The sequence below is a fragment of the Gobius niger genome (genome assembly GCF_951799975.1).
Source record: "Gobius niger genome assembly, chromosome: 7".
Lineage (NCBI taxonomy): Eukaryota > Metazoa > Chordata > Actinopteri > Gobiiformes > Gobiidae > Gobius > Gobius niger.
The window spans coordinates 30,923,973-30,950,830 of NC_136858.1; the positions used below are offsets into that span (position 1 = coordinate 30,923,973).

The 26,858-nt window shown below is 39.9% G+C and overlaps 1 protein-coding gene across 1 annotated transcript in view; it reads right to left on the reverse strand.

The window, feature by feature from the left end:
- The window catches only part of ret (ret proto-oncogene receptor tyrosine kinase), a 62,914-nt gene that overhangs the window by 6,218 nt on the left and 29,838 nt on the right, over nt 1-26,858 (reverse strand). The window contains exons 2-18 of the mRNA XM_079560576.1: nt 23,281-23,526; nt 16,843-17,133; nt 13,536-13,774; nt 11,968-12,160; nt 11,620-11,819; nt 9,942-10,224; nt 8,077-8,208; nt 7,878-7,988; nt 7,685-7,798; nt 6,355-6,599; nt 6,134-6,281; nt 4,584-4,691; nt 4,270-4,484; nt 2,440-2,562; nt 1,912-1,982; nt 1,680-1,817; nt 327-426 (exon numbers count right to left, since the gene is read on the reverse strand). Coding sequence (XP_079416702.1) covers nt 327-426; nt 1,680-1,817; nt 1,912-1,982; nt 2,440-2,562; nt 4,270-4,484; nt 4,584-4,691; nt 6,134-6,281; nt 6,355-6,599; nt 7,685-7,798; nt 7,878-7,988; nt 8,077-8,208; nt 9,942-10,224; nt 11,620-11,819; nt 11,968-12,160; nt 13,536-13,774; nt 16,843-17,133; nt 23,281-23,526 — 2,957 coding nt within the window. The remainder of the gene's footprint in view (nt 1-326; nt 427-1,679; nt 1,818-1,911; nt 1,983-2,439; nt 2,563-4,269; nt 4,485-4,583; nt 4,692-6,133; nt 6,282-6,354; nt 6,600-7,684; nt 7,799-7,877; nt 7,989-8,076; nt 8,209-9,941; nt 10,225-11,619; nt 11,820-11,967; nt 12,161-13,535; nt 13,775-16,842; nt 17,134-23,280; nt 23,527-26,858) is intronic.

Genomic DNA, 26,858 nt, shown 5'->3' on the forward strand with positions numbered 1-26,858 from the left:
GCACATGCAGCCTACACAGAAAGAAGGATCAAACAGAGAGGCCAGCGCAGCATCTGTCTGTGTGTTTTTTACATGTGAAGTTTTAGTGTTACTACAGCGCATGAGCCCAATGTGCTAAATGTTATTTGGTAACTATGGAAGCTTCTGGTCTAGATCTTGGTCCTCGCTTCTCGACCATGGGTGAGCGGAAACTGGAATTAGTGGAATAACATAAATCTCTGTCCTCTAACTCTTAAGTGAAGTGCTGCCAATCTGTTTCCGTGTAATGCGTGGAGGCTCCTAACCTCTATGAATAAGTGATATTAATGTGCCGTTGCTTTTCATACCCGACTTTTCACCATCATCTTTTCCAGTTCTTTGCTGATGTCTGAGAAGGTCGGCCTTTTGTCTGCCTCCTGTTTCCAGCAGCGGAGCATGAGGTTGTACCTGGAAAAAATATTAAGAACATGTTAATCCTCTCTGGGGGCCATTGTTTCCGTGAACAAGTGGTAGTAGCGCTAAACGCGAGATATACAAACTGATCAGGCAATATGACAAGTCGCCGAATGTTTTGTTTTACTCATGTTTTATTGTAACTATGTTTTCTTGTAAGCTTAAGAGAACTAGGTCATGCATCAGGAACTGATACTGGCATAAAATGACGATTAGATTAGACTATGTGCCAAGGACAGAACATCTCACGAGTGGCGCCTTAAATCAAGACATCATGTGTTGCTTGTTCTTTGTACAAGAGATGTGAACTTTGTCAGAATATAAGGACATGGGAGATGATGAATGTATTACAATGCCCCGCTGACTGCCTGTGACCGTGTGTATGCTATTCTCTCAATAAACCTGGCTCTAAACCGGTTACTGCTGCCTCCATAAAAGGCTGTTTACTTATTTCTAAAACATTTTTTTTGTTATCATTTCTTTGAGCTCAAACAACCAAGTAACTTCCTTTAAAGCAGTACTAAGTAATTCATGCCTCTAGAGGCCATAAGCGCCACTACAGGTGTTGTAGCATGTTGCGTTTTTTTACTCATGAATTGTCTGTGAGAGGAAATACTACACTGATAGAAAAGACAAAGGGAGAGAGGGATATTGTACATCCAATGGAGATTTGTTTTCACTCAAACTTGGCTGTAAATACTGCTAAAGTGGCGCTAGCCTGCATTTAGTTTTGCCTGTTAGCCTGTTAGCTTCTTCATCGTGATTCCATTAGTGTGTATAGCACCCCCAACCCGTAGGCAGCGAAGTTGCACGTGTGGTTTTCTGACTAGAGGCACCAGGGGGAGATGAAAGACCCCCCAATAATCCCATTAACAGTCTTGTACTACCCCCAGAGGGACTACGAAAAGGATTTATTGAGGCAAACAAGTAACTTAGTACTGCTTTAATGTTGTCCCTGAAACCAACAGGCATCAAAACTTGGCCTCTAAAGATATAATATTTATTTTTGGTACCATACTGGTATCGTTTAACGGTACCCCGCCCTAATACAGGCCACTGTAAACTGGGAACACCCTGCAAGAGCTCAAGTCTAGAGGCTGCTTTCCCCAGATCGTGTAGCTAAGAGACTCTCAAACTCATTCTTATTTAAAGGTGCACAATGCAACTTTTTAAGCGACGTGTTCAGTCTCCTAATCAGTGACCAAAATGTAACGTATAATCATCCACTCATGCTGTTTCGTGCTTACATCTCCTCTGAGCAGTTCTCCGGTCTCTCCATCCTGTATCCGGTCTTCAGGAGGTTAAAGAGGCGTTCAGGAGCGATGCCTGGGTACGGGTTTCCTCCTAATGTAACAATCTCCCAGAGCAGCACGCCAAATGACCACCTGGGGAGGGTAAGCAAAGCATGAATGTAACAACATCCAGTCTGTACATACATAAGTCTGTAAATATGCAAGTCTGTAAATGCTCTGTACTCACACGTCACTTTGTGTTGTGTAAATGTGATCGAATAGTGACTCTATGGCCATCCATTTGACGGGAATGCGGCCCTGAAAACACACACACACACACACACATATTACACACACATTGGACTGTGTTGGTGTTGTTAGACTAATTCATTTGCCAATTTTAAATGGACAACGCATCTTCTGTACGCCTCATAGTGATTAAATGGGAGCAGGCAAAAAGTACATAACCAACATCAAGATTGTGTGACATGGCTGAATAAATATAGCAAGATAATAGATTTTGCCACAAATAAAAGGTAAGATTACACCATTTTTCTTATTAAAATGATAAATCAGATATAGGAATACCAGCAGTTTTATTATCAGATCAAAAATGTGTAGATTTTTCAATATTTCAATGAAAAGATTTGATACAAAGGCCAGATCTACAGACACTCCTTGCACTTGCACTCCTCTAAAACTTTGGTCCACCCTCGACAGCTTGTTCTGGAATCTTTACTAATTCCAATACCAATATATACAACTTTTTTTTTACCTTGCTCCTCTTGACGTACGAGTCCTCCTCGTAAACGTCTCTGGACAAACCGAAGTCTGAAATCTTCATCTTTCGACCTTCAGCCACGAGGACGTTTCGAGCCGCGAGGTCCCTGTGAACCAGCTACAAGACAAAATACGGGCATAGTGAGTGTTCTTCAGGCCTGCTGTAATGGCACTACTAAAATACTCTTAATAAATATATACTATGTTGTACACTATACAGGCAAATGCACCCATTATTCATCGTACCCTCTGTTTACTCATGTAAAAAATGTACACTCAGGTTTATATGGAGGCTTGACCTGTTCTCGAACCTTGATATGATAAACGTATGCTTCTACAGCTCACCTTGAAAAGACCCTTCTCTTGCAATATTAATTCAGTAAATAGCAGTTGTGCAATGGTAAAGGATGAGTCACCTTCCGGGTGTCATTGTCCCGGCTACAACCAGTCCGTCTCAGGAATTACCATTAAACAGCACTTCCTCATATCTTAGGGAGTCCTTTCGCAATTTTTGTATTTTGTATGGTTTTGCTGCAGAGAAGTTGAATCTTAAAGTGGACATATAATGCATAATTGGGAACCTCAGTAGTGGTATCTGACCTTTAAAAATTCTAAATATTGTCTATATACAAGCAAAAGACACACAGGGTCCATTCGACCAGCTTTCTCACAGCCTATTGCTCTTTATTGCTCTGTTTTATTGCCTTAATGTTTGGTGCAGCCCTGTGAGGCAACTTCTGTTGTGATATTGGGCTATACAAAACCATTAATAAAACCTTAATCCACTTCCCTCTCTCTGCTGCCCCCTGTTGTGTAGACACTAAGGCTCAAACAATATGGATTTTTGTGGTCCGATACCGATATCTTTCAAATAACCTATAGTAAAGCATTTATTATCATATAGTAAAGGTTTAAATCATAGAACTATCTACAAATATATCTAATATTGTCAACCAATGGGGGCTTTTCTAAGGCTAATGCCGATTATTGGGGATTTTGATTGGCCGATGTTGATATGCAGTGCTAATGTTTTTGGCCAAATTAGAAAAAAAAAAGTCTTGTCTATAATTGTTATAACGCTTCTAAATGTGTCAATGTTGAACTGTGTACAAACGTGGAAGAGTTTGGTCATTTCTAACTTCACTCCCGTTTGGCCCCATAGAGGAGAGGAGGAGAGGCTTTTGCTAACATCGTCTGTGCTCTGGTTGCGTGACTGAGCGTGCACGTAAAGACTGGACAGGTGCGCATCAACTCATCTAAGCTAAGGTGACTTATCTCAGTATGGAAAAACGGTGGCCTGTTCCTTTAAGGGACATCTGATTCTTTAACAGTTTTGTTATAGTATTACCGAAAGCCCTTAAAGCAGTACTAAGTAACTCATGCCCCTAGAGGCCATAAGCGCCACTGCAGGTGTTGTAGCATGTTGCGCTATTTTACTTATTAATTGTCCGTGAGAGTAAATACTACGCTGACAGAAAAGACAAAGGGAGAGAGGGATATTGTACATCCAATTACACAATGGAGATCATTTTTTTCACTCAAACCTGGCTGTAAATACTGTTTAAGTGGTGCTAGCCCGCAGTTAGCTTTGCCTGTTAGCCTGTTAGCTTCTTCATCGTGATTTCATTAGTGTGTATTGGTGGCTCCTATTCATCTCCTTTTCTGGCCAGAGACACCAGGGGCAGATGAATGACCCCCCAATCATCCCAATAACACTTGTATTACCCCCAGAGGGACTACGAAAAGTATTTATTAAGGTAAACAAGTTACTAAGTACTGCTTTAACCTCTGTTGGAGAAAAACTCCCCTGTCTTCTTTTGATTACCTTCATTTCTGCCAGGTACTGCATGCCTCTGGATATTTGCCAGGCGAAGGATATCAGGTCCCCCATTGTTAAAGCTCTGTCGTCGGGGTTTTCTAAATAACTGGAATTTCGATTGGCGTCCCGTCCCATATAGCTCGGGCCAACTTTCCGACTCTCTCTGAGGAAGTTACGCAGCGATCCGTATTTGGCGTATTCCACAATCAGATGCAATGGACCTGTAATGTGTAATAATAATAATCATGTATGTAAAATCTTCATCACATATGCTGCGTCCATCTCTGCTTCTTATATCACCAGTGGAGAACATGGCTTACCGTCTTGGCTGCAGGCGCCGAACATTTTGATGACGTGTGGATGATTGACCTGCTTCAGTAAAGTGAACTCCGACAGCAGGTCCCGTAACTCACTGTGGGAGGCGTTTTCTATCAGACAGAAGACACGCGTGATTAAACCGATCAACATATATACATAACTTATGGAGATTTACAGCTCATGTTTCACATAACTCCATAGATTTGCCTGTTATTGTTATTATACACTGGATGGCCAAAACACAACAAAGATTTAACAGAGCAAACAATCAAAAGCATAAACAATGCCATAACTTTCTTTCCATCCAGTGTTACAATGGCTTTCTCCAAGATCTCGCATTGATATTGTGAGAGTAGGACCACGGCGCAAAATCATCACACACTCAACTGAGTCAGGGCCAATCAATAAGTGAAAATGGTCATGTTAAAATATGCCTACGCCATCAGGGAAGACAAATAATCTATTAGGAGATCATTCAGTACAGGCAGGTAAAGAAATTGGGATTGTGTTGTCATTAGGGCTGCAACAACTTATCGATTATTGAAATAGTTGACAACTAGGCTATTTTAGTATTTAGTATTTTGATGAAAAACTACTTAAACTACCCTAGTTAGGGTATGTAAACATTTCATAAATATTTGTCAGTGTCTCATCCAATCAGAAAGCAGAAAGAGCACAAAGAGCCTCCTAAACATTCACTCTAAGTTAACTTCATTAACATGTCCTCAAGCGGCATCACTTAAACTTTATGTGGTAAATAGTTTGAAAAGTATCATTGTCATACACCTTTCAGAGCCAAGCGATTAATCGGAAAACTAATCTGTAGATTAATCGATTACCAGAATAATTGTTAGTTGCCGCCCTAGTTGCCAAAACCGCATCAAACTCTCAATCTGTTTAAGGTTAAACCAGTGGAGTCTTGAGAATGTGAAATACTCAATGTAGCGTTTACTATAATGACGTATTTTCCAATATCGACCCATGAGCTAACAGAGTTGTTCCACTGCTCTTTTCTCAACTTTTTATGTTGTTTTTGGCTAACGCTAATCTATGGACAGTGTTAGCTACACACCGACAAAATGGTGGATTCTGTAGAAGGTTCAATTTAGAACTATAATAAAAATATTTTCCATAATTTTGGCTCATAAATTTCCCGTTTTGTCCAATTATCTTTCCGCATGTCGTCTTTGTTTTCTTGCCGACTTATTTTATTTATTTGTATGCGTTAGGCCTATTCTTCTTTGTACTGTATTTATGAGATGAACAAATGTTTGGCTGGGAAGATGCAAATGAATTGCCCCTCGGGGAGAAATAAGGTCTTCTGAATCTGAATCTGAATAGAAAGAGAAAAAACTATATTGTCTACCATGCACAAGCACAATGATGGCAGAAATTTGGTGTTTGCTTGGTCACACAACATATGACATTCAATCCCAAATTGTCAGTTAAACACACAACTTTGCAGTAATAAATGGGTGAGATTTACTTAGTTATATTAGTTATTTAGCTTACTTTAGGTAGTTATGTGGCCTCTCAGTGTATTTGGCCTCACCTTTGAGCATTTTCACAGCCACTGTCGTGTACCCGGCCTTTCCTTTCAGCCTGAACGCCGTTGCCTTGACGACCTTCCCAAACTCTCCCTCTCCCAGAGTCTTCCCCAGGACCAGGTTTTTACGAGGAAACTCCCACTTCGGATCCTCCTGGAAACGCCATAAAGGCACAAGTTAGTTTTACTGTACTGAAAAACAAACTAGACCCTCTTTTTTAACTCACGGGTATTTTGAAGGTGTCTGTCTCGATGGACTCCTGGGACCCTCTGCGCACGTTGTTGGCGTTGAAGCTGATGGGATAGGCCTGGGCCGGTCTCCTGAAGGTCATCTCTGCAGAGGCGATGGGCGGCTTGGGAGAGTTTTTGTGGTAGCGGTGGATGAAGTACGAGGAGAGCAGGATGGACACGATGAAGGAGAGCAGCAGCGCCGTGGCAATGACCGTCTTACACATGTCGTCACAAATCGCCACTGGACAAAGAGGGAGAATAACCACAACTGTAAGAGTCAATCACTTAATCAATACATTCTAAGCTAGATCTACTCTTTGAATGGCTTACAAAGTGCATTACAGCTCCATATTTTAGACAAAAACATAACATCTGGGAACTTTTTGCCTGGAGTGAGCAAAGGTCCGTTTGGGGAAGAAGATGCACCGAATTTAATGAAAAGCACTTCTGACCAACTGTTAACCATGGAAGTGGATCGATCATCCTTGGTTGTAATTGCAGCCAGTGGTACAGGGAATATTTCACGGGTAGAACGAAGAATTGGGTTTCCGAGGGGTAAGCATTCAATGAATTGTTCCAATATTAAAGCCTTAAATGTCATTAAAAAGCATTAAATTGGATTCAAAACGGCATTAAATCTTAATTTATTGGAAAATTATGACATCGATCAACAATTTTTACTGTATAAGTTCATCAAAATGAGCCAATACAATGGTCTAAACATATTAAGCTGGAGTTTGCGCTGAAACCATATTTTTGGCTCATAAATTTCACGTTTTGTCCAATTATCTTTCCTCTGTTTGATAAAAATTTGATAAAAAATTAACAAATCTTATGAAATGTAGTAGGCACTGATATTTTTCTGCATTTGTAGCATTAAAATATAGTACTTGAGCATTAAAAATCACTCCATTTGACTTGCTGCTGCTTGTATAAACCCTGGAATGGATTAAACTAATTTCCAACAAATTGTGAAGGAAAACAACACCGTCTATGAAAAAGCTGGAGTTAATAAGCAGACGGCTTCTGCAAATGGGTAATGTTTTGTCATTGCCCTCACAGTCCTGACCTAAAGATTTGTGGATAGACCTCCAAAGAGCAGTATGAGCAAGATTGCCCAGAAATCTCTCAGTTCTTGAAGACTTTTGTGAGGAAAAAAAGGGCATAAATCGCTCAAACTAGAAATGGAGGACTCTTGGCTGCTTAGAAAACCATTTAAAGCTGTGATACTTGCCATAATATCTTTTGGAAATTGGAACATCTCATTGTTTCATCGTTCACATTCATAGAAATGGTGATGCCTAAACTGTATACTTTGACACTGACCCTCATCGTCTTCTTTCTCACAGAAGCACCTCTGTGTGAGGCAGTAGCAGGTCCCGTGTCCCGCCTGGATGCCGTCCCGAATCCCACGCTCATATCCTCCGACCACCGGACCCTCTGTACATGCACACAAAGACGTCGGACTTTCATACAATATTCACATTGTGCTCGTTGCTTTGCAAAACAGGCTCCTCACTTGTGCAGTCTTGGGGACAGATGGAGGGGTCTTTGCTCTCAACGGCGTCACAGAAAGTATCGGGGCAGGTTCGCAGGTCGGGGGAACAGGTGGAGTAGGTTTCAGATATACCTACAAGAGAGAGACAGCGATAGAGATGAGACCTACAACAATAAATCCTAATGCACTCAAAACATAAGCTTCGTGATTTAAACGTTACCTCTCTCTGTGCCCTGTCTCCACTGGCACCTCCCGCTCGTGGCACCCAGCCCTCTCATAGATTCACACTCTCCGCGGCGTTTGTTTCCCGCACAAGACGAGAACTCCGGGCTCTCCTGGCGAGCTTTGGAGGCTGTGGGCAACACCGGACAAAATACACTTACAACTACTATGGAAAAAAGTAGACCAGTGGTTCTCAAACTGTGATACAACTCAATGATGTCAGCTCTGGCGGCCATATTGTCATTGTCCATTCTAACTAATTGGAAACTTGAGTTATTATTATGATTTTCTATTATATGACTGTGTTGATTTGACTTTTATACATGTGTGCTTATCTAATGCCCATGTTCAACCACACTATCATGGTTGAACTTGGATGTAGGAATTATTTGGAGAAAAATAATTGTAAATTTTGCTCAAAAAAAGTCAGCACTTTTACAAATTGGTGTAAAACACATTATGTTAACCTCTTAACCCCCACTTGAACTGAGCGCATTTTCTCCAGTTCAGCAAAAAAGTGACAAAAAGGGCAATGAAAAAGCAACAAGAACTGACAAAAACACAGAAAAAAGGAGACAAAAATTCTTCAGTAATGTGACATAAATGCAGCGACAACAAAAAAGTTATGATCAGTTTTTTTTTCTTCTTAGAATTCAAATGAGACGTTACACTGGCCTATGCATAAGCTCCAGTCAAGAAACTTTTTAGATTCGGGTAAGGTCGAACTGGAGAAAATGTGCTCGGTTAAGGCGGGGAGAAAGAGGTTAATAAAGGTTATAGAGGTTAAAGTGATAGTCTGTAGGTCTAAAAGTCTTGCTCATTTAATTGACCTTCTGGGCCTGCAAGTAACATCAAATATTTATATCATTTCTAAAGTCTCTCCCTTTGCTGATTTCAGCTACAAAAAAATAAAAAAGCAAGATTCACAGGGACCAATGAAACAGGGAATTAGGAGAGGCTTTCAAGTCAAATCCTTTTCCTTTTGATATTTCTCTTTCTCCTCATTTTCTAATCCACAACAATCCATCAAACACAGCAGTAGCAATAATACATTCCATGACAAGAAGAACAGCAGCAGGATGAAGAAATACAATATAAACTACTAAACCTTTCTTATTTGAAAATAAATAAATAATACAAATTAAATTGCCTCTCAGATGCCCAAATATGAAGGAATTGCCAACTATAGTGTTTGGGAAAATCCACAGTTACCATGGAGATCCGCCATGTTTGCAGCTGTTACATTTTCCATTGACTAAGCATACATTTTCCATTGACTAACATGAGCTGAAAACAGTATAAAAAGTGGAGAAAAAACTAAGTTAGCTGCTGAGTTACTGCTGGTAATACATCTAACTCACTGTGGTGTCCAAGTGTTTTAATGTGAACAGCTAATCCCATGATGTTTATCGATATTACATCACATTTCCGAACTCTATAGACCAGATTCCTCTTCATACAAATTACTACAAGTATTTGTTATATTATATTTCTGTATATAATAAATATTTGAACAGTATTTTACAGAAGTTCCATTGTTTCACACCAGATACTGAAACACAGAGTTTCAGAGTATTTCCTGCAAAAAATGTGCTTAAATATATATATATTTTTTTATCACTATCTACAGCAAAAAATTGTCATCATGTAAATATTTCTGTGAGATTTGTCCTGACAAAAACAGATGTTTGATTAGGACTGCAAAGTTACAACTGTATCTTTGTTCTTTTATTCAATTAAATGTATGTCCCTCTTTTTACATTGCTTTCAATTAGAATTTGGATAGACAGACGATCACAAGATGGCCGCCACATTTGTTTTATTCAAGCTCTTTGGGAGGAAAGTCACACGTAAACATCTCACCATCTCCCCCCAGTACGATCTGTATCTGAGCGCTGGCCTCCATCAGAGTGTGCTCTTCTTGGGCCACCACAGTGTATATGAGCTCCTGGCACTCGGGACGTCCCAGCGGCTCCGTGTCGTTCACAAACAGCACCCCCCACTGGTCGTCCGGGGACTGGGCCACACTGATCGCACTGAGGCAGGACTGAGCACTCGAGGACAAGTTTCTATCGGGTAATTCCAGACGATAAGAGACACTGAAGCCATCGAACTCTGGACAGTTCTCCACGCAAACTCGCCCGACCTGGGAATAGTAGTATATGAATAGAATCTGTTTGCGTAATAGTAATACACACCAATCACAATTTTGTTTATGCAATGGTGCAAAGCATTACAGAGTTAAGCCGTATACTAGAACAAAAACTGCAAATTTAGGTCATTCTTTCACATTGGCTCAACCAGCAGTGATTTTTATGCCTCATGCACCTGTCATCAGTAAAGCCTCCATCTCTTTTCAGGAGAGTGTGGATGCAATGGAGGAAACTGTGAGGCAAACCACAACACCTGGTGGAAACACTGTGCTGCCCATGTTCCCACTGAAGGTTTCCAGAACATTTCCGTAAATTTATTCATCATTTCCATCCCTTTGCAACCATAGCTAGTGTGTTGTGGCTGGTAATGTTATTGGCAGAACAAGCACCAAAGTGAGGGTTGCATCAGGTCTAAAGTGGCACTTACAAACAGCTTATCTATTTATGATGACTGCATAACTCTCTGACTACTTTATGCTTATTAGTACTGTCTTCAGATTAAACCGGGACTACAGCACATCCAAACCCTAAGCAGACATTAAGCAGACATTATTTTACTAGTCCAAAAGCCACAAGAGCAGGAACAAAGATCAGATTGAGGGTCTGAAATTATAGGTCCCGTGAGGCAACTCCTGTTTTGCGGTAGCCCACGATACAATAATGTGTGGAAGATCTGCAAATTTACAATATCCATCTCCAATGTGAAGAAATTAGTGAAAAATGGGGAAGAATTTGGGGGAAAATGTGGCTAAAAATGAGGAAAAAATGTGTTAATGCATTTCGGGGGTAAAAAGGGGCAATAAATTGGAATAAATGGGGAATAACTTGTGGAAAATGGCGGGAAATAGGGATAATATTAGTAATAAAAAAAATGGCAAAAATGGAGGGGAAAATTGGGAAAACTAGAAAAAAAATTGGACAAAAAGAAAAAAATAATAATAATAATATTGTGAGAAATCGGGCAAAGATTGGGCAACAAATAAAAAATAATAATCATTGTATTTGAGCTGAAAAAAACTTTTTTTTTTTTTTTTCTGTACCTGCTTTAGATACCATTAGAACCTAAACCTTTTTCCTGATACCAGACTGGTATTGTTTAACTGTACCCAGCCCTAATCATGTACATACAATGATGGCATTCGTAGAAAATGGTGCTTTACTTGGACTAAAATTGGCAGGTGCGGCCCTTGGTCTTTTTACAATGAAGAAAAGTGTCCCTACGTCCCTAAGCACACTTGTCCACCCCTGAGGCAGCCTAATCCTGATTTAGCTGAAAGTCATCTTATTTATTGTGCATGCTGTAGTCTTATTGTGCAGTTTTTCTGTCTCATCCCTTGGTATTTCTTTTCATTACATCAGGATTAATAATAATGAACTGTAATCTTCACCTGTGCATAGACCGACGCCCTCCGCGACACTGTGAACACCTGTGTGATGTTGGGGAACTGTATCTGCACTGGCAAAATGGTGACGTTGAAGTGCAGCAGGACGGTGCCTCGGAGCCCGGGGTACGTCGTGTCGTTCACCAGATAATGCAGCTGCACCGAGCGGTTCTCATTCACAACCAGACTCCTCTTCAGCACCAGCTCTGGGAGAGAAACAGAGATTATGCAGTGCAGCACTTTGGCCGACAGTGTTGCTTTGAAAGTGCTTTTTAAATAAAGTTTGATTGCTGTTCATCAGTGTATAGATGATAAAAATGTGTAATATATAGGAGACTATTTTCATGGACTTACGGTAATCATGGACAGTTTCTCGAATCCCTCCCAGAGCGTTTTTCTTTTCCCTGAATGTTCCTTTTAAATCAAAAGTCTGTTTGATCCAGGAGTCATTGTTGAGCGACGTCCAAACGTATCTGTTCTGACTCTGATCTGGGTAAATGGGCGTCAGGTCTCTGTCGTAAACGTACAGGGCGCCAAACAAACCTCCCTGGAAACAGAAAGAAGAGGAAAACAATTTCACTATTATTTCATTTTTAAGAATAGGATCGGAACCATAGCAGGCTTCATCTGGAGGTACTGTGTATACCAAGCTCCTAATTAGACCTGCCCTGTCCTGTCCTTATCCATGACATCCACTGGTGGTTCCCTGAGTATCTAATAAATATGATGAAGCCTGATTTAACCTCTTAAAACCCGTCTGAACCGAGAACATTGTCTCTAGTTTGGCTTTACCCAAATCGGAAAGCTTCAGGATAAAAAGTGTCAAAAATGCAACAAGAGCAACAAAAACGTGAGAAAAATTTCATGAAAAATGTGTGACAAAAACGGCACAGAAAAATGACAAAAAACTATTACAATGTGGCAAAAATGTGATGAAAACACATGAAAACAGCAATGAAAAAAAAAGTCAGGAAATTATCTGTTCAGATGACTTTTGTAGATTTGGGTAAAGCTGAAGTGGAGAAAATGCACTTGGTTGAGATGGGGGTTAAGAGGTTCATTTCTATGTCCGATTATGAAAGTCACTACATGAAAACCTTAGAGTCAAAATAAAAAACTTTTCAAACTCATTCATGTATGTATTTGCAACTTAAAATGTTTATTTTCTCGGTTTGTATGTGGTAATCTCATTAATTATTTACCTGAAGTAGTTTGTGTTGTGTTTGTGCATGAAATGTGCAGTAGAGTAGCTCAGACATTAATTTGACCTGGTTGTTAGTTGTTAAACCTAATCCTAAAATGTTGTTTCAGATGTTGTTGTTTTCTACTCTGTCATCATCTGTCATAATTACATTTAAAGCAGTACTAAGTAACTTGTTTGCCTTAATAAATCCTTTTCGCGGTCCCTCTGGAAGTAATACAAGTGTTAATGGGATGATTGGGGGTCTTTCAACGCCCCCTGGTGCCAGAAAACCACAATCGCAACTTCACTGCCTTCAGGTCGGAGCACCAATGCACACTAATGGAATCACGAAGAAGAAGCTAACATGCTAACAGGCAAAGCTAACTGCGGGCTAGCGCCACTTAAACAGTATTTACAGCCAAGTTTGAGTGAAAAAAATGATCTCCATTGTGTCATTGGATGTACAATATCCCTCTCTCCTTTTGTCTTTTCTGTCCGTGAAGTATTTACTCTCACAAACAATTAACTAGTAAAAAAAACGCAACATGCTACGACACCTGCAGTAGCGCTTATGACCTCTAGGGGCATGAGTTACTTAGCACTGCTTTAATCTTTAATAATGTAATTCCCGTCTGCTGTCTGTTTACTGCACTATGGATTGTGTATCTGATTTCTGAGGTGGTACTTTGAGCCTCTGCAGTTTCAGCTTCTAAAAACCCCGCTGGGCTCACTGGCTCACCTTGGTCCTGTTGTAAGTGATGGTGATGTCCGCTGTGTCCGTCCCGTTGATGAAGGGGGCATTGTCGTCCTCGTCGTTGACAAACACGTCCAGAGGCGTCTCTAGTTTGGTGATGACAGAGTCCGTCCTGATGGAGCAGACCAGCAGCAGCCGGTAGCGCTCGCTCTCCTCCCGATCCAACGGGGCCGTGACGATCAGTTCCCACGTCGAGTCATTCACCGCAAACGGAGCTGGGGTCTCTACACAAAACATCCACACATTCATTAAAAGTGGACTAGAGTCTCAAAAACAGGGAGAATCTAGTGCAGAGGTAGGCAAGTTTGTGTGGTGAAGGGCCGATTTTCATCAACGCCAAATCACCGAGGGCCGAACCACTGGAGCCCAAAGTAAATGCCAGTGGTTTACATTATATGGGATGTTTTCCTGGATTTTTTCTTTTTTTTTTTACATCCAGCTCGGCTTGAACCAAATCTAAAAGCTTCTCGACTGCAGAGCAACAGTGTAGCGTCTCATTTGAAAGCTAAGGCCTACAAAACTAATTGTAACTTTCTGTCGCGTTGTCGCCGCTCTTTTGTCAAATTTTTGAAGCGTTTTTTTTGTGTGTGTGTATTTTTGGCCTGTTTTCTTGTCACTTTTTTGTCGCTCTTTAGTCACACTTTTGTTGTGTTTATGTCGCTTTTTCGTCTCTTTGTTGCGTTTCGATGTAATTTTGATGATTTTTTTTCAAGCAGCTTAGAATTGGGTAAAACCAAACGGGAGAAAATGTGTTCAGTTCAGGTGGGGGTTAAGAGGTTAAAAAACATACTCACTAAAATTTTCAATCCAAAATGTATGTAAACAGTAACATTTTGAATTTATATTATAATGTTTTTACACAATAACCATCAAAGCAAAAGAGGCTCATCTTCCCCGACTTCCCCGACATTGGCAGGTATGCGAGCAAATTCTTCTTGGGGGCCAGAGGTTCTGTGCTGGAGGGCCGGATTTGGCCCCCGGGCCTGACGTTGCCTACCCCTGATCTAGTGGATGTGAATCTAATACTAATGTTTTGATTGCATTAGCCATTTAATCAACAGGATTAACTGATACTCAGGCCACCCAGTCTTTTGCTATTCTCTACAAAGATGAGTGTGACTGCCAGGCTTGTTTTAAAGGATTTTTACTTTACTTTATTGGCCCAGACAGCGCATGGTAAAATGTTTTAAAAGTGGGATGAGACATTCAGCAAATTAATAGAGCCTGGACTGGATCCCACGCGACTGAGGACAGAGCTGCGTTCATACTGGCTGCACGATGAACAGGGAGTTTAACCAATCAGAAAAACTCTGCATCCGTCCATATCGACCACAATGGCTAACAGGAATAAAAGAGAACAAATAAAAGCCTCATAAAAGGCTCACAAATGATCTGTCAAATCAACAGGCTAATCGACAAACACTGCTATGGCGCCCTACTAATGAAAAAAATATTTGTCCTGCAGTTAAATTGAGCATGAAAGTGGGATAGGTTGGTTTGCCAGGCTGGTCAATGTTATTTTTTTTCCTTCCTTTTAAAGTGATAGATACTACACAGAGGAGGACACAGAACACAATAGAAGAGACAAGTGGAGTACATATGGGGAAGGAGGATTGTGCGTGATTGGAGGAATTAAGTAAAACTAACAGAACTAAGTAAAAGGAGTATGATCATGTGTTGTCATTGACAGCAAGAACCCCCCTTTTCTCTTCTTCCTCCCATTTGTCTCCCTTTCTTTTCCTTTTTTTTTCCCTCCCTCCCCTGCCAAAGACCTGGAGGGCCCGAGGGACCCGAGGGAAATGTAATGTAATTTTAGCTCTAAAATAATTTCCATTAGCTTAAATCAGTACCAAGTAACTTATTTACCTTAATACATTCTTTTCGTAGTCCCTCTGGGGGTAATACAAGTGTTAATGGGATGATTGGGGGGTCTTTCATCTCCCCCTGGTGTCTCTCGCCATAAAACCACAATTGCAACTTCCCTGCACTGGGTCGGAGCCACCAATACACACTAATGGAATCATGAAGAAGAAGCTAACAGGCTAACGGGCAAAGCTAACTGTGGGCTAGCACCACTTAAACAGTATTTACAGCCAAGTTTGATTGAAAAAAAATATCTCCATTGTAATTGGATGTACAATATCCCTCTCTCCCTTTGTCTTTTCTGTCAGCGTAGTATTTACTCTCACGGACAATTAATGAGTAAAAGAACGCAACATGCTACTACACCTGCAGTGGCTCTTATGGCCTCTAGGCATGAGTTACTAAGTACTGCTTTAAATTATTATCATTGTGGGGCCCCCAGGGAATTTTCTAGTTTATAAGGGAGTATCGATGTCCCGGACTTTGGGAATGGCCGATTCACAGGAAAGATACAAGCGTAAAAGTTCAATGCGACTGCTGGCATTAAAAAAGTATTATTTTTTTTATAGCGCATTAGAAACAGAGCCTTCTGAGTGTCAAAAAAAGTACAAATTCTAAACCTGATGTTGACACTCATTTGGCTTCTATTGCTGTGATTTTAACCTCTTAACTCCCACCTGAACGGATCCCATTTTCTCCAGTTTGGCTTTACCCTAATCAAAAAGCTTCTTGGGAAAAAAAGCACCAAAACAGCCACAAAAAATGAGAAGAAAACAAGGATGTAAATGCAACAAAAGTGTGACAGAAATTCAACAAAAATGTGACAAAAATTCAACCAAAAAGTGACAAAAATTCAACAAAAATGTGTCAAAAATTCAACAAAAATGTGACAAAAACTCAACCAAAAAGTGACAAAAATTAAACAAAAATGTGACAAAAATTAAACAAAAATGTGACAAAAACTCAACCAAAATGTGTCAAAAATTCAACAAAAATGTGACAAAAATTCTACAAAAATGTGACAAAAACTCAACCAAAAAGTGACAAAAACTCAACAAAAAGTGACAAAAATTCAACAAAAATGTGACAAAAACTCAACCAAAAAGTGACAAAAATTCAACAAAAATGTGACAAAAACTCAACATAAAAATTTACAAAAACTCAACAAAAATGTGACCAAAAATAAAAAAAAAACATAAAAAAGGTTACACAACACAGCAACAACGCGAGGAAAAAGATCAGTTTTGTGGGTCTTAGCTTTCAAATGAGGTGTTACACAGACCTACAGTATATAATGGCCAAAGAGAACAGAATGCATTTGGTTCAGGCGGGTGGTAAGAGGTCAAGAAGATCATCTGCAGACTTAATTGGCGGAAAAAAGTCGATGCTTCTATACAATGTGAGGTTGCAGTAATGCGTTTTCTGTCACCTGACTCGACGTTGTAGGTGATGGTGTAGTTGGGACAGACCCCGTCTCGGCTCAGCCTCCTCAGCTGCCGCAGCGCCCCGGGATACCTGTTCTCCATGACGTGAGGGATGGCCCCGTCTTTGTGCGGGAAACACAGCTCTTTGGGGTCGGTCTCTGCGCACTGAGGTACCGAGGCGTTCACAAAGTCCAGGGTGATTTTTGCCGTTTTCCTGTGGCCGCACTGACTCCAGCTGGGGACCGAGGGCAGCACCATCGTCCGGAGGTACAGCTTCAGCACCGACCACTTCTGATCTGAGGAGAGAGGGGTTACATTACTTTAGGATAAAAACAAGGGTCGCTTAGAGTTATAATGCGCTTCATTTTGATACAGTTTTCAATAAGCTACAGCTGAGGTTGTCAAAGGGTTCCTATTCATCAAAACATCCCACTGATCAGACTCCCTATAAGTCTCCTAATATTAACTTGGAGAGACTTATCCATGCATTTGTATCCAGCAGGTTAGACTACTGTAACGGCTGCTCACACAGAACGCTGCTGCTTGAGTCCTGACAAGAACCAGGAAATACAACCATATTAGTCCAGTGCTTCGGTCTCTGCACTGGCTTCCTGTCGCTCAGAGAATAGAATCTAAAACAGCTCTGCTTATGTACAAGTCTTTTCAGGGTTTAGCACCAAAGTACATCTGTGACATGTTAGAGCCGTATGAACCATCTCGGGCCCGGTGGACTTCAGGGAGGGGTCTCCTGGTGGTTCCCAGAGTCAGGACTAAACACCAAACGGTCTTCATGAGGATGTGAGACAGGCCTCCACTCAATTGATTTTTGAAGCACTTTGAATTGCCTTGTGCTCTACAAGTAAACTTATCGTTCAATAAATGACCGATAAACAGCTCATTGTACATTTATTTTTTGCAACGTGATGTTTTAAGATAGAATTAAAAATGTTATGTCATATTTATACTTGAGAGATGCATGAAAAGGTCAATAATATCGTTTATCGCAATACTTTTCTGCCTCAATATATCGAACTTCACAATTAATCGTCATCATGGGCTTCGATTCAAAAATATGTTGATATTAATCGTTATGCTGTATGCTAGGGGGAAATACAGTATAATCGAAGTGCAAATAAGCAAAAATGTGTGGCATCTGTTGAAGTTTACAGACCTATTTTTAGTATTTTGGTTAATAATTAAACTTTTTAACAATATTAAATCATTATTACTGGGGGAAAAACATCTTTACATTCAATGGTTTGACAAAATTACCCCAAAAATCTGTGCATCTTACTGCCAACCGTCCAGCACCTTCAACCACCAGAAACAGTGTCGCCCGGTGAGGGACTGCTTTGTAAACGTTTCAATATTACACACTTAAGTAGTACGACATTAGGAAGTCGATTGCCAAGACGTTCATTTTGACAAAGAGGAGCAGCGCTGTATAGTTTGAAAGCCAACAACTCATTCTCTTGAGTAGGGCTGAGTGCCGTTCATTTCTTTTCTGATACCAGTGCTTTAGCAATACTTAAGCTTTTTTTGATACCTACACTCAAGTATTTGTCATCTAGAACCATAAAGTAGAGCAAAAATGTTATTAACCTCTTAACTCCCGCCTGAACCGAGAGGATCTATTTCTTCACGTCATCAGATTTTTTTCCCATAATTTTTTTGTTGGGTATTCAACTCATTTTTGTAACTTTTTTGTCATTTTTTTGTCAATTTTTTATCAATTTTTTGTCATTTTTTTGGTCATTTTTTTGTCATTTTTTTTGTCAATTTTTTATCACATTTTTGTCATTTTTTTGTCACATTTTTGTCATTTTTCGTAATTTTTTTGTCAATTTCTTTTTGACATTTTTGTGACATTTTTGCCACTTTTTCATCAATTTTTCGTCACTTTTTTGTCACATTTCCATGATTGTTTTCATCTCAGTTTTGTTGCTATTTTCACAGCTTTTTTCCAGAAGCTTTTGGACTGGGGTAAAGCCAAACTGGAGAAAATGTGCTCGGTCCAGGTGGGAGTTAAGGGGTTAAGGCAGGTGCTAAATAGTGAGTGCACCTGATTTACCATTTGAAATTCCCTGTATTCCAGATTTATGGCCCCAAATCTGACATGTAAATGAGAGAAGAAAACATGTGACATTGACTCTCTGGCTGTTGTTTTTTTTGCACGTGATACTCATTTTGTACATGAGCAAACACTCAAATGACCCCCAATTTCTTTTGAATGTGTGCTACAAGGTTAATCAATGTCGAATCGAGGTTTTGACTACTGCAATAACCTGACCTCAAGAGGCTGAGGTTTTTTTTTATTCTTCTGTCTCAAATATTTGAGTGATAGATGTTCACCAATCAGAATTGTGGAGCCTTGCGATCTCAGGTTCAGCTGCAACAGATAAAAGGTTTGAGTTTCCATAAAGAAGATTCAACAGTGTTTAGATAAATCAATGGGCGAGGTAAGCGTTTCTCTTTGGTCCTCATGGCGGGGAGCTGACATTGCTGTAATACCACCCCCTGGTGGAGAGGGGCAACTCCAAAAGACACTTTGGTAACAGGAGTCTAATGTAGCTTTGGACCTCGTTTACACTGCTTAAAAACCTGGCTCCAAATAGTAAAAAAAAAAAAAGTAATATGATTCCCATGTGGCGACACTAGGAATCATATTTTAACCACGCTGTTTTTTGTATGTTAGAAATAAAAAGTGGAGGCCTAAGTCTGTAATTGACAGGCTCTGGAGCCCTGTGGAGGCCCGTGTCCGGTCCGCCCGCCCCAAGAGTCTTCCTGCTTTTTGCCCTTTTAAGTAATAGGAGTAGCCATGTTAATTTCACAGACCACTCTGGATTACAATGAATGGGGCTGAATGGAACACTGGTTAGCTCTTCTATCTTATATCTGTGATATAAACGCTCTGTGATTCCATCTGGATGTATTTTGTCCCCCAGAGGTACTCTGAAAGTTGGTGAAAGGTGGAAGCCGAACTCCTCCACAAAAGGGTATTGTTCTAATGTGGGGCAATTTGAGCAAGAACGTGTTGTTTGACAGTAACATGGCCTCCTTCACTCATCATTTTAGCAGTTTCAAATACAAACATCACAAACTGATTTGTCTGAATTATTATTATTTTTTTTGTAAAAATCATTCAGCCGCGTATCGTTTCTTTGAGCTAAAACAATTATACAACTTATTTTAGTGGCATCAGAACTGAATATTTTTTCCCCGGATACCAGTAGTACTTGACAGTGTTAATTTCGTTGATTAAAATATTTAGTCTTAATTTTAGTCAAAGTGTTATTTTTGACGACTAAAATTGGACTAAAACTAAATTAAAAGTTTCTCATGAGACTAAAACTATGACTAAAATGTCCAGATATTTTAGTCGACTAAAATAAGACTAAATAAAAATGAAAAGGAGAGACTAAAATCATCCAAACTTCTATTGACCGTCTGAAAGAGCCTCATATCATGTAAATTCTCTGCCAAAGGATCAGCTCTGAGCTTTGTTCATGTGGAGCAGCTCCATGAAGCAGAGGAACAAGATTAAATATGATTATAATGAATATTATCAATGCAAAGTCGACTAAATTTGTCTTAAATTTAGTCGACTAAATTTACTTGCAATTTTAGTCGACTAAAACTAGACTAAAATTAAAGATATTTTTTTGACTAAAACTAGACTAAAATCGAATTACATTTTCGTCAAAAGACCAAGACTAAAACTAAATTAGAATATGTTGTCAAAATAAACACTGGTAATTGAACATTTTATTCTCAATACCATAGTGGTTTAACAGTACCAAGCTCTAGTCTGAGTATATTGTTCATTGTTCATCTCTTTAAGACGGCAGGAGCTAAACGCTTGCCTAATGATCAGAGTGTCCAGTAGAGGTAGAAAAGTGCTGCATAATGGCCACCATGTTGAAACTGCATTGCATTTTATATCTGAAGTACCTGTATTGTTGGACGTTTACTGTATGTGTCAGAGAGTTGTACGTTTTACGCCAATTACTATTTTATAATATACAAATCTCATATGAACCCCGTGCCCCGTTTTAAGCGCTGAGTTTAAGGGAAGCGCGGCCAAAACAATCACAAGAAGCTTCTCATCCAAAGGTACTTTTCCTGATGACGCTGCAGTTTTTACTGAATTTAATCACATTATCATCCGCAGCATAAAGTAAAAGCCAAGGCACTGAGCGTAAATGTCACCTCCAGATTTACTCGCATGTTACAGTTTAGCAACAAGGCGAGACCATAAGACTTAGTAATCCTGTACACTATTTGGACCTGCATAAACTAAAGAATACGCGCCTTCAAAATGTAGATGTAGAAAATATCCATCCATAGTTTTATTGCGGACATAAATTGCTATTGGCTCAGTGCAGTTCACAGACTCAGGACTGCTGACTCAGGTCTATGCTGTGGTCAGAATGAGGAGCCAAGAACCAGGAGGGCCAGACAAATTTGGAAGATGTTTAGGCCAAGAAAAGTTTGATAAATGTGGTCTGCGAGACGGAGGCTGTTGCGGACTTTACAGTATAAACTTTCTTTTCAGCCCTGAAACTTGGTGGTGACATGACAACTAATTTGTCCTAACATTTCAACATAACACCACAGTAATAACTGTTCAAATCGTTTTGTTTAATAATGAAACCACATTTTGTAAATTGTCTTTAACCTCTAACTGAACCGAGTGCATTGCACCAAGAGCAATTTGAAAGCTAAGATCTATATTTAGGCAGATCTTCTCTATTTTGAGCTGTGTTATATATCCATTTCCCATATGTATTGCATGTGCTGCTGTTTTATTGTAAAAATGTACATATGTATATTTTTTTGCTATTTAATTCACTATACCCTGGCTTTGTTTTCCGTGTTTGGATGTATGTTGTATGTGTATTTGCTGCCTATGTTTTGCCATAGGCCATTATGACAGAATCCTGTGATGCAGCAGGCCACACCCTATTTAACCCCTTAACTCCCACCTGAACAGAGCACTTTTTCTCCAGCTTTACCCCAATCTAAAAGCTTCTGGAAAAAAGGTGTGAAAATAGCAACAAAACTGAGACGAAAACAAGGATGAAAATGTGAAAAAACGGAGAAAAAGGTGACGAAAAAGTGACAAAAATTTGACAAAAATTTGACAAAAAAGTTTTTAAAAAAAAGACGAAAAATTGAGGGAAAAAATGACAAAAAAGTGATACGAATTTGACAAAAAAATGACAAAAAGTGACAAAAAATGGACAAAAAAAAAAAAATCGAAAAATTTGACAAAAAAGTGACAAAAAAGTCACGAAAATTTGACAAAAATGAGATTACTGCCCAACAAAAAAAGTGACGAAAAAAAATCTGATAATGTGAGGAAAAAGATCAATTTAGTTTTGTAGGTCTTAGCTTTCAAATGCGTGACAGAGCGCGCGGACAAAGACCAGACGGGGATATATTAACTCGACTAAAGTGAGCTAAGAACATATCTTAGTATGTAAAAACGGTGGCCTATTCCTTTAAGGATAGCTTCTCATTCATAAAAAGCATTTTGCCAGACGAAGGCCACTGGCCGAAACGTTGCATTAAATAAAGGAACACTGGTGTTGCAAGTATACAGTGTGCGAGAGATTGTTCCTGTTCTGAAGACCTGCAAAAGTGATGCTAACTTTGTTGTCACTGCGTTTTTAGTCACATTTTTGAAGCAGTTTTGTCTCTTTTTTGTCATGTTTTTGTCAGTGTTTTGGTAACTTTTTTGATACTTTTCCAGCACATTTTTTCGTTTTCGTCGCTATTTTGATGCTTTTTATTGTTGTTGAAGCTTTTTAGATTTTGCCAAAACTGAACTGGAGAAAATACACTCGGTTAAGGCGGGGGTTAAGAGGTTAATGCATGGTGATATTATGAGACCACACTATTAAATCAATTCTAAAAACTTATTTCATAATGTGTAAAGCATTTACAAAGCTTTTCTAATGGTTTGGCTGTCATTGATAAGCACTTAAACACTGCTGCTGACCTTTATTACTCAGACAATGAATATACGCCTGATCTAAAAAAAACGATATCAATAAAAATAGTCACACACTCTAATACTTGGTTGGACCGCTTTTAGCTTTGTCCTTGTCATTCAGGATATTCAGGTAGTCAGCTGATCTCACTCTTTGGGCACATACTGTTAAACCTAGACCTGACAAACTACAAACAACCCCAGATAAAGACAGTTAGATATTCAGCTCTAAAATACAACAAACCCACACCCTTTTTCAAACCATAACCATTTCTGACATGTGCCTAACCCTAAGTAAACACAGAATTGTTTGTTTTATTACACAAAGGCGTGAAGTTTTATTACTTTTGAGCAGTTATTAAAAAACTGCAGCTCTGAAACGGATGATCAGTAAATGTGAAGAGGGACGAGAACTTTCACTCTGCGACAGAACTCTAAAGTGTCTTACTGAGCAGCGCGAAGTCGCTCTCCTCCAGGGTCTTGTTGAGGGACAGGACTCCGGTGTGGAGGTCCATGCTGAACCAGGAGCTGTAGACGGGGATTTTGTGAGCGCTGGCCCAGCACAGGTAAAAGTGCGGCCGCTCGGAGTCAATGTCCAGCAGGGAGTGCAGCTGCAGGACGGGCGTCCCAGCCGGCTGCCCGATGTAGACCGTCTCCGTGTACTCTGTCTGAGGGAAGTACAGGCACGAGGCTCCTGGGAAGACGAGAAAGAGGGACAGGTGAGGAGATGCAATTCCCCCAGGAAGTAGTCATCGTAGTGAAGCTTTAACCTCTTAACTCCCGCCTGAACTTTCCATCATTATTTTGTTGGGTATTCAACTCATTTTTGCAACTTTTTTTGTCACATTTTTTCGTCAATTTTCGATCACATTTTTGTCAAATTTTTTGTCAATTTTTTTGTCAAATTTTTTTGTCATTTTTTTCAATTTTTTTCATCATTTTTTGTCACTTTTTTTCCATCAATTTTTTATCAAATTTGTGTCATTTTTTTGTTACAATTTTTTCATTTTTTGTCACATTTTTGTCATATTTTTTTGTCACATTTTGTAATTTTTTTGGTCATATTTTTGTCATTTTTTTGTCATATTTTTGTCATTTTTTTGTCAGATTTTCGTACATTTTTTGTCAATTTCTTGTGACTTTTTGTGACATTTTTGCCACTTTTTCATCAATTTTTCATCACTTTTTTGTCAATGTTTTCTCACTTTTTTGTCACATTTATATCATTGTTTTCGTCTCAGTTTTGTTGCTATTTTCACAGCTTTTTTCCAGAAGCTTTTGGACTGGGGTAAAGCCAAACTGGAGAAAATGTGCTCGGTTCAGGTGGGAGTTAGTCAAATGAGTAAATAAGAGCACCTCTCAGCAGCAACTGGGTATATTCCACAAGTAAAGTAAAGTGCTTTATTTGTCATTATACAATTGTACAACGAAATCGTGTCAGATGGTTGGTTAGCCCAGTGTTTCCCATCCAGGGGTACGGGGACCACTGGGGTACTTGAGCTTTCATGTAGCAGGGGGTGCTTGGAATTACCCCAGATTAAAATAAAAGGCGAACCAATTTTAATCTTACTTTCAAAGAAAAGTTAGTTTTAATAACTCAGTAGGAGGTTTGACTTTGGAGTAGTTGAGCTCTATTTTGAATATAACACTCACACTGAATAATCTATGTGAGGGGTGAGCAGGACAAAAATGTTGGGAACCCCTGTGTTAGCCAACCTGACCTGTATGTTATAGCATGTTTTTAGTGGAAGGGGAAACCGGAGACACGGAGAGAACATGCAAACTCCACAAAGAAAGGCTCGTCTGGGGATTGAACCTGATCGTACCTGCCTTTGTTTGCTCTCATTTTTTCAGTACCAGTAGTAGGCTACCTAAAGTTTTTTTCAATACCTTACTGCACCCATTCCCAAAGTCCGGGACATCGCGGACCCTTATTGATCAGAAAATCTCTCGGGGTCATAATCATAATAGTTTACTCCATTCAAAGGATTTTAAATAATTTTACAGCTAAAATGACATAACAAGTAACATCTAGTAATGACAGTAGGCTAAATACTGGTTTAAACTGGTGCATTTGTCCAGATAAATGAATTTTTCCTATCAAAATGAACTTTTTTCATTGTACTTGTTTTGCAGACAAGCTTTGGGGGCCCCCCGTAGTGCCTCTGAGGCCCCCCAGGAACCACTGCCTTACTGGTATGGTTTAACGGTACCCAGACCTAATGGTGAGGACAATACTTAGTTGGACGGACACAAGGAGGTCCATTCAGGTCCAACTGGGGACCTGATGCTGTGAGGTGAGAGAGCGACTCACATCACGATACGATGCCATGACAAAAATGCTGAAATTCCACTCCTAGGGGGCAGACATGATACTTCTCTCTGCTCTTCCATTCATATATTACATGCTGTTAGATGAAAGTAATAGCATAAAGGGCATATGGAGCGTTTACAACTATTTTCTCATTCGTTGAACAGAGGTTTTGCTGATGTTGGTCACTGGGTGGCAAAGCGGCGAAGTTTGCATTCTCGCCTCAAAGTAACAAGGTCCCAGGTTCAATTCCCAAGACCAAGAGCCTTTCTGTGCACATTAGCATGTTCTCCCTCTGTAGGTTAACTTTTCTCCGGGTGCTCCAGTTTCGCCTAACACAACAAACAAGTTCAATAGCTTCCCCTCTAGGCCCAGGACTCCTATGAAAGCACTTATATAGCACTTAATATAAAAATCAAACACGATATGAATTACTGCTGAGAAGCTGGAGTCCAATACAGGAAGTAGCATTTATCACTCATCTTCCATCATACTCAGCAGCAGTAACCCGCTAACAATCCCGCTCCACACACAATAGTTAAATAAATCCTCAAAACGACAGGTGGGTCTGCTCCCCCCGTCGTCAGCGGAAATTGAGCGGACGTCTCGAATGACACTTATGCAGCTCGTTTAATGAATTTCTCGCTGGGTCGATGGCGCGCGGTTTCCGGTTCTCCTTGTGTTCACCTTGAGATGTTTAATTACGCGGACGTTAACAGATAACATGACACTGGGCAGACAGAGACGTCGGACACAAAGACACGCAGGTAATGAGTGTGTAATGTGTTCAGAGTCGCTGCGAGGTAAATCGATCATGAAGAGGGTGTAAGACACGGTGGCCCATTAGTCCTGGGCTAATCACTTTGATTTTGAGCTCAAATCAAATCTACCTCTACAGTAAGTGCATGCGGTACAAGATCTTCCAGCTGCAAGATATGAGAAAAAAATGTACAATATTTTACAAAAAAGGAACAGGCCACCATTTTCCATATGTTCTTGCCTGAGCTTAGACGAGTTGATACGTACATGTCTGGTCTTTGTGCGTGACCAAAGATGTTGTTAGCATTTGGCCTCTCCCAATGTATTCCTATAGCTCCAAACGGGGGTGAAGTTAGAAGCTACCACGCTCTTCCACGGGCACAAAGACCAGACAGGTACGTATCAACTCGTCTAAGCTCAGGTAAAAACATCTCAGTATGGAAAAAACGTGGCCTGTTCCTTTAACAAAACAGACTAAAACAAGACAAACTAGTAAACTAAACTAAACTAAACTAGTAGACTTGTCAATCAATTTCACAATTAATCGAAATAGTTCATTCTCTCGTCTTTGTTGTGGAGCCGGGGTAGGGAGTGAGGGGAGGGCACAGGGAGGGCAGGGAAGGGAGGGAGTTCAGCTTCCTTCCTTTATCTGCTTTTATATTGGCAGGGCAGCTCAGACACAGCGGCTCAGGACTAACACCTGAACACGTTGCACTTACTTATATTGTGGCTTTATGGGATCTAGATCAGTGGTTTCCAAAGTGGGACATTGAAGTGGGGGTCGTAAAGATGATTTTTGAGACAATATTTTTTCAACATTTCGGACATTGTCATTTTGACTGAAAACAGCCTATTTTGGTAAAATTACACCAAATATCAAAATACAGTATTCAACAAAACCTGATTTAAAATGATTAATCAAAACAACTGGACTTACTTTAAAAAACAAGCTGACA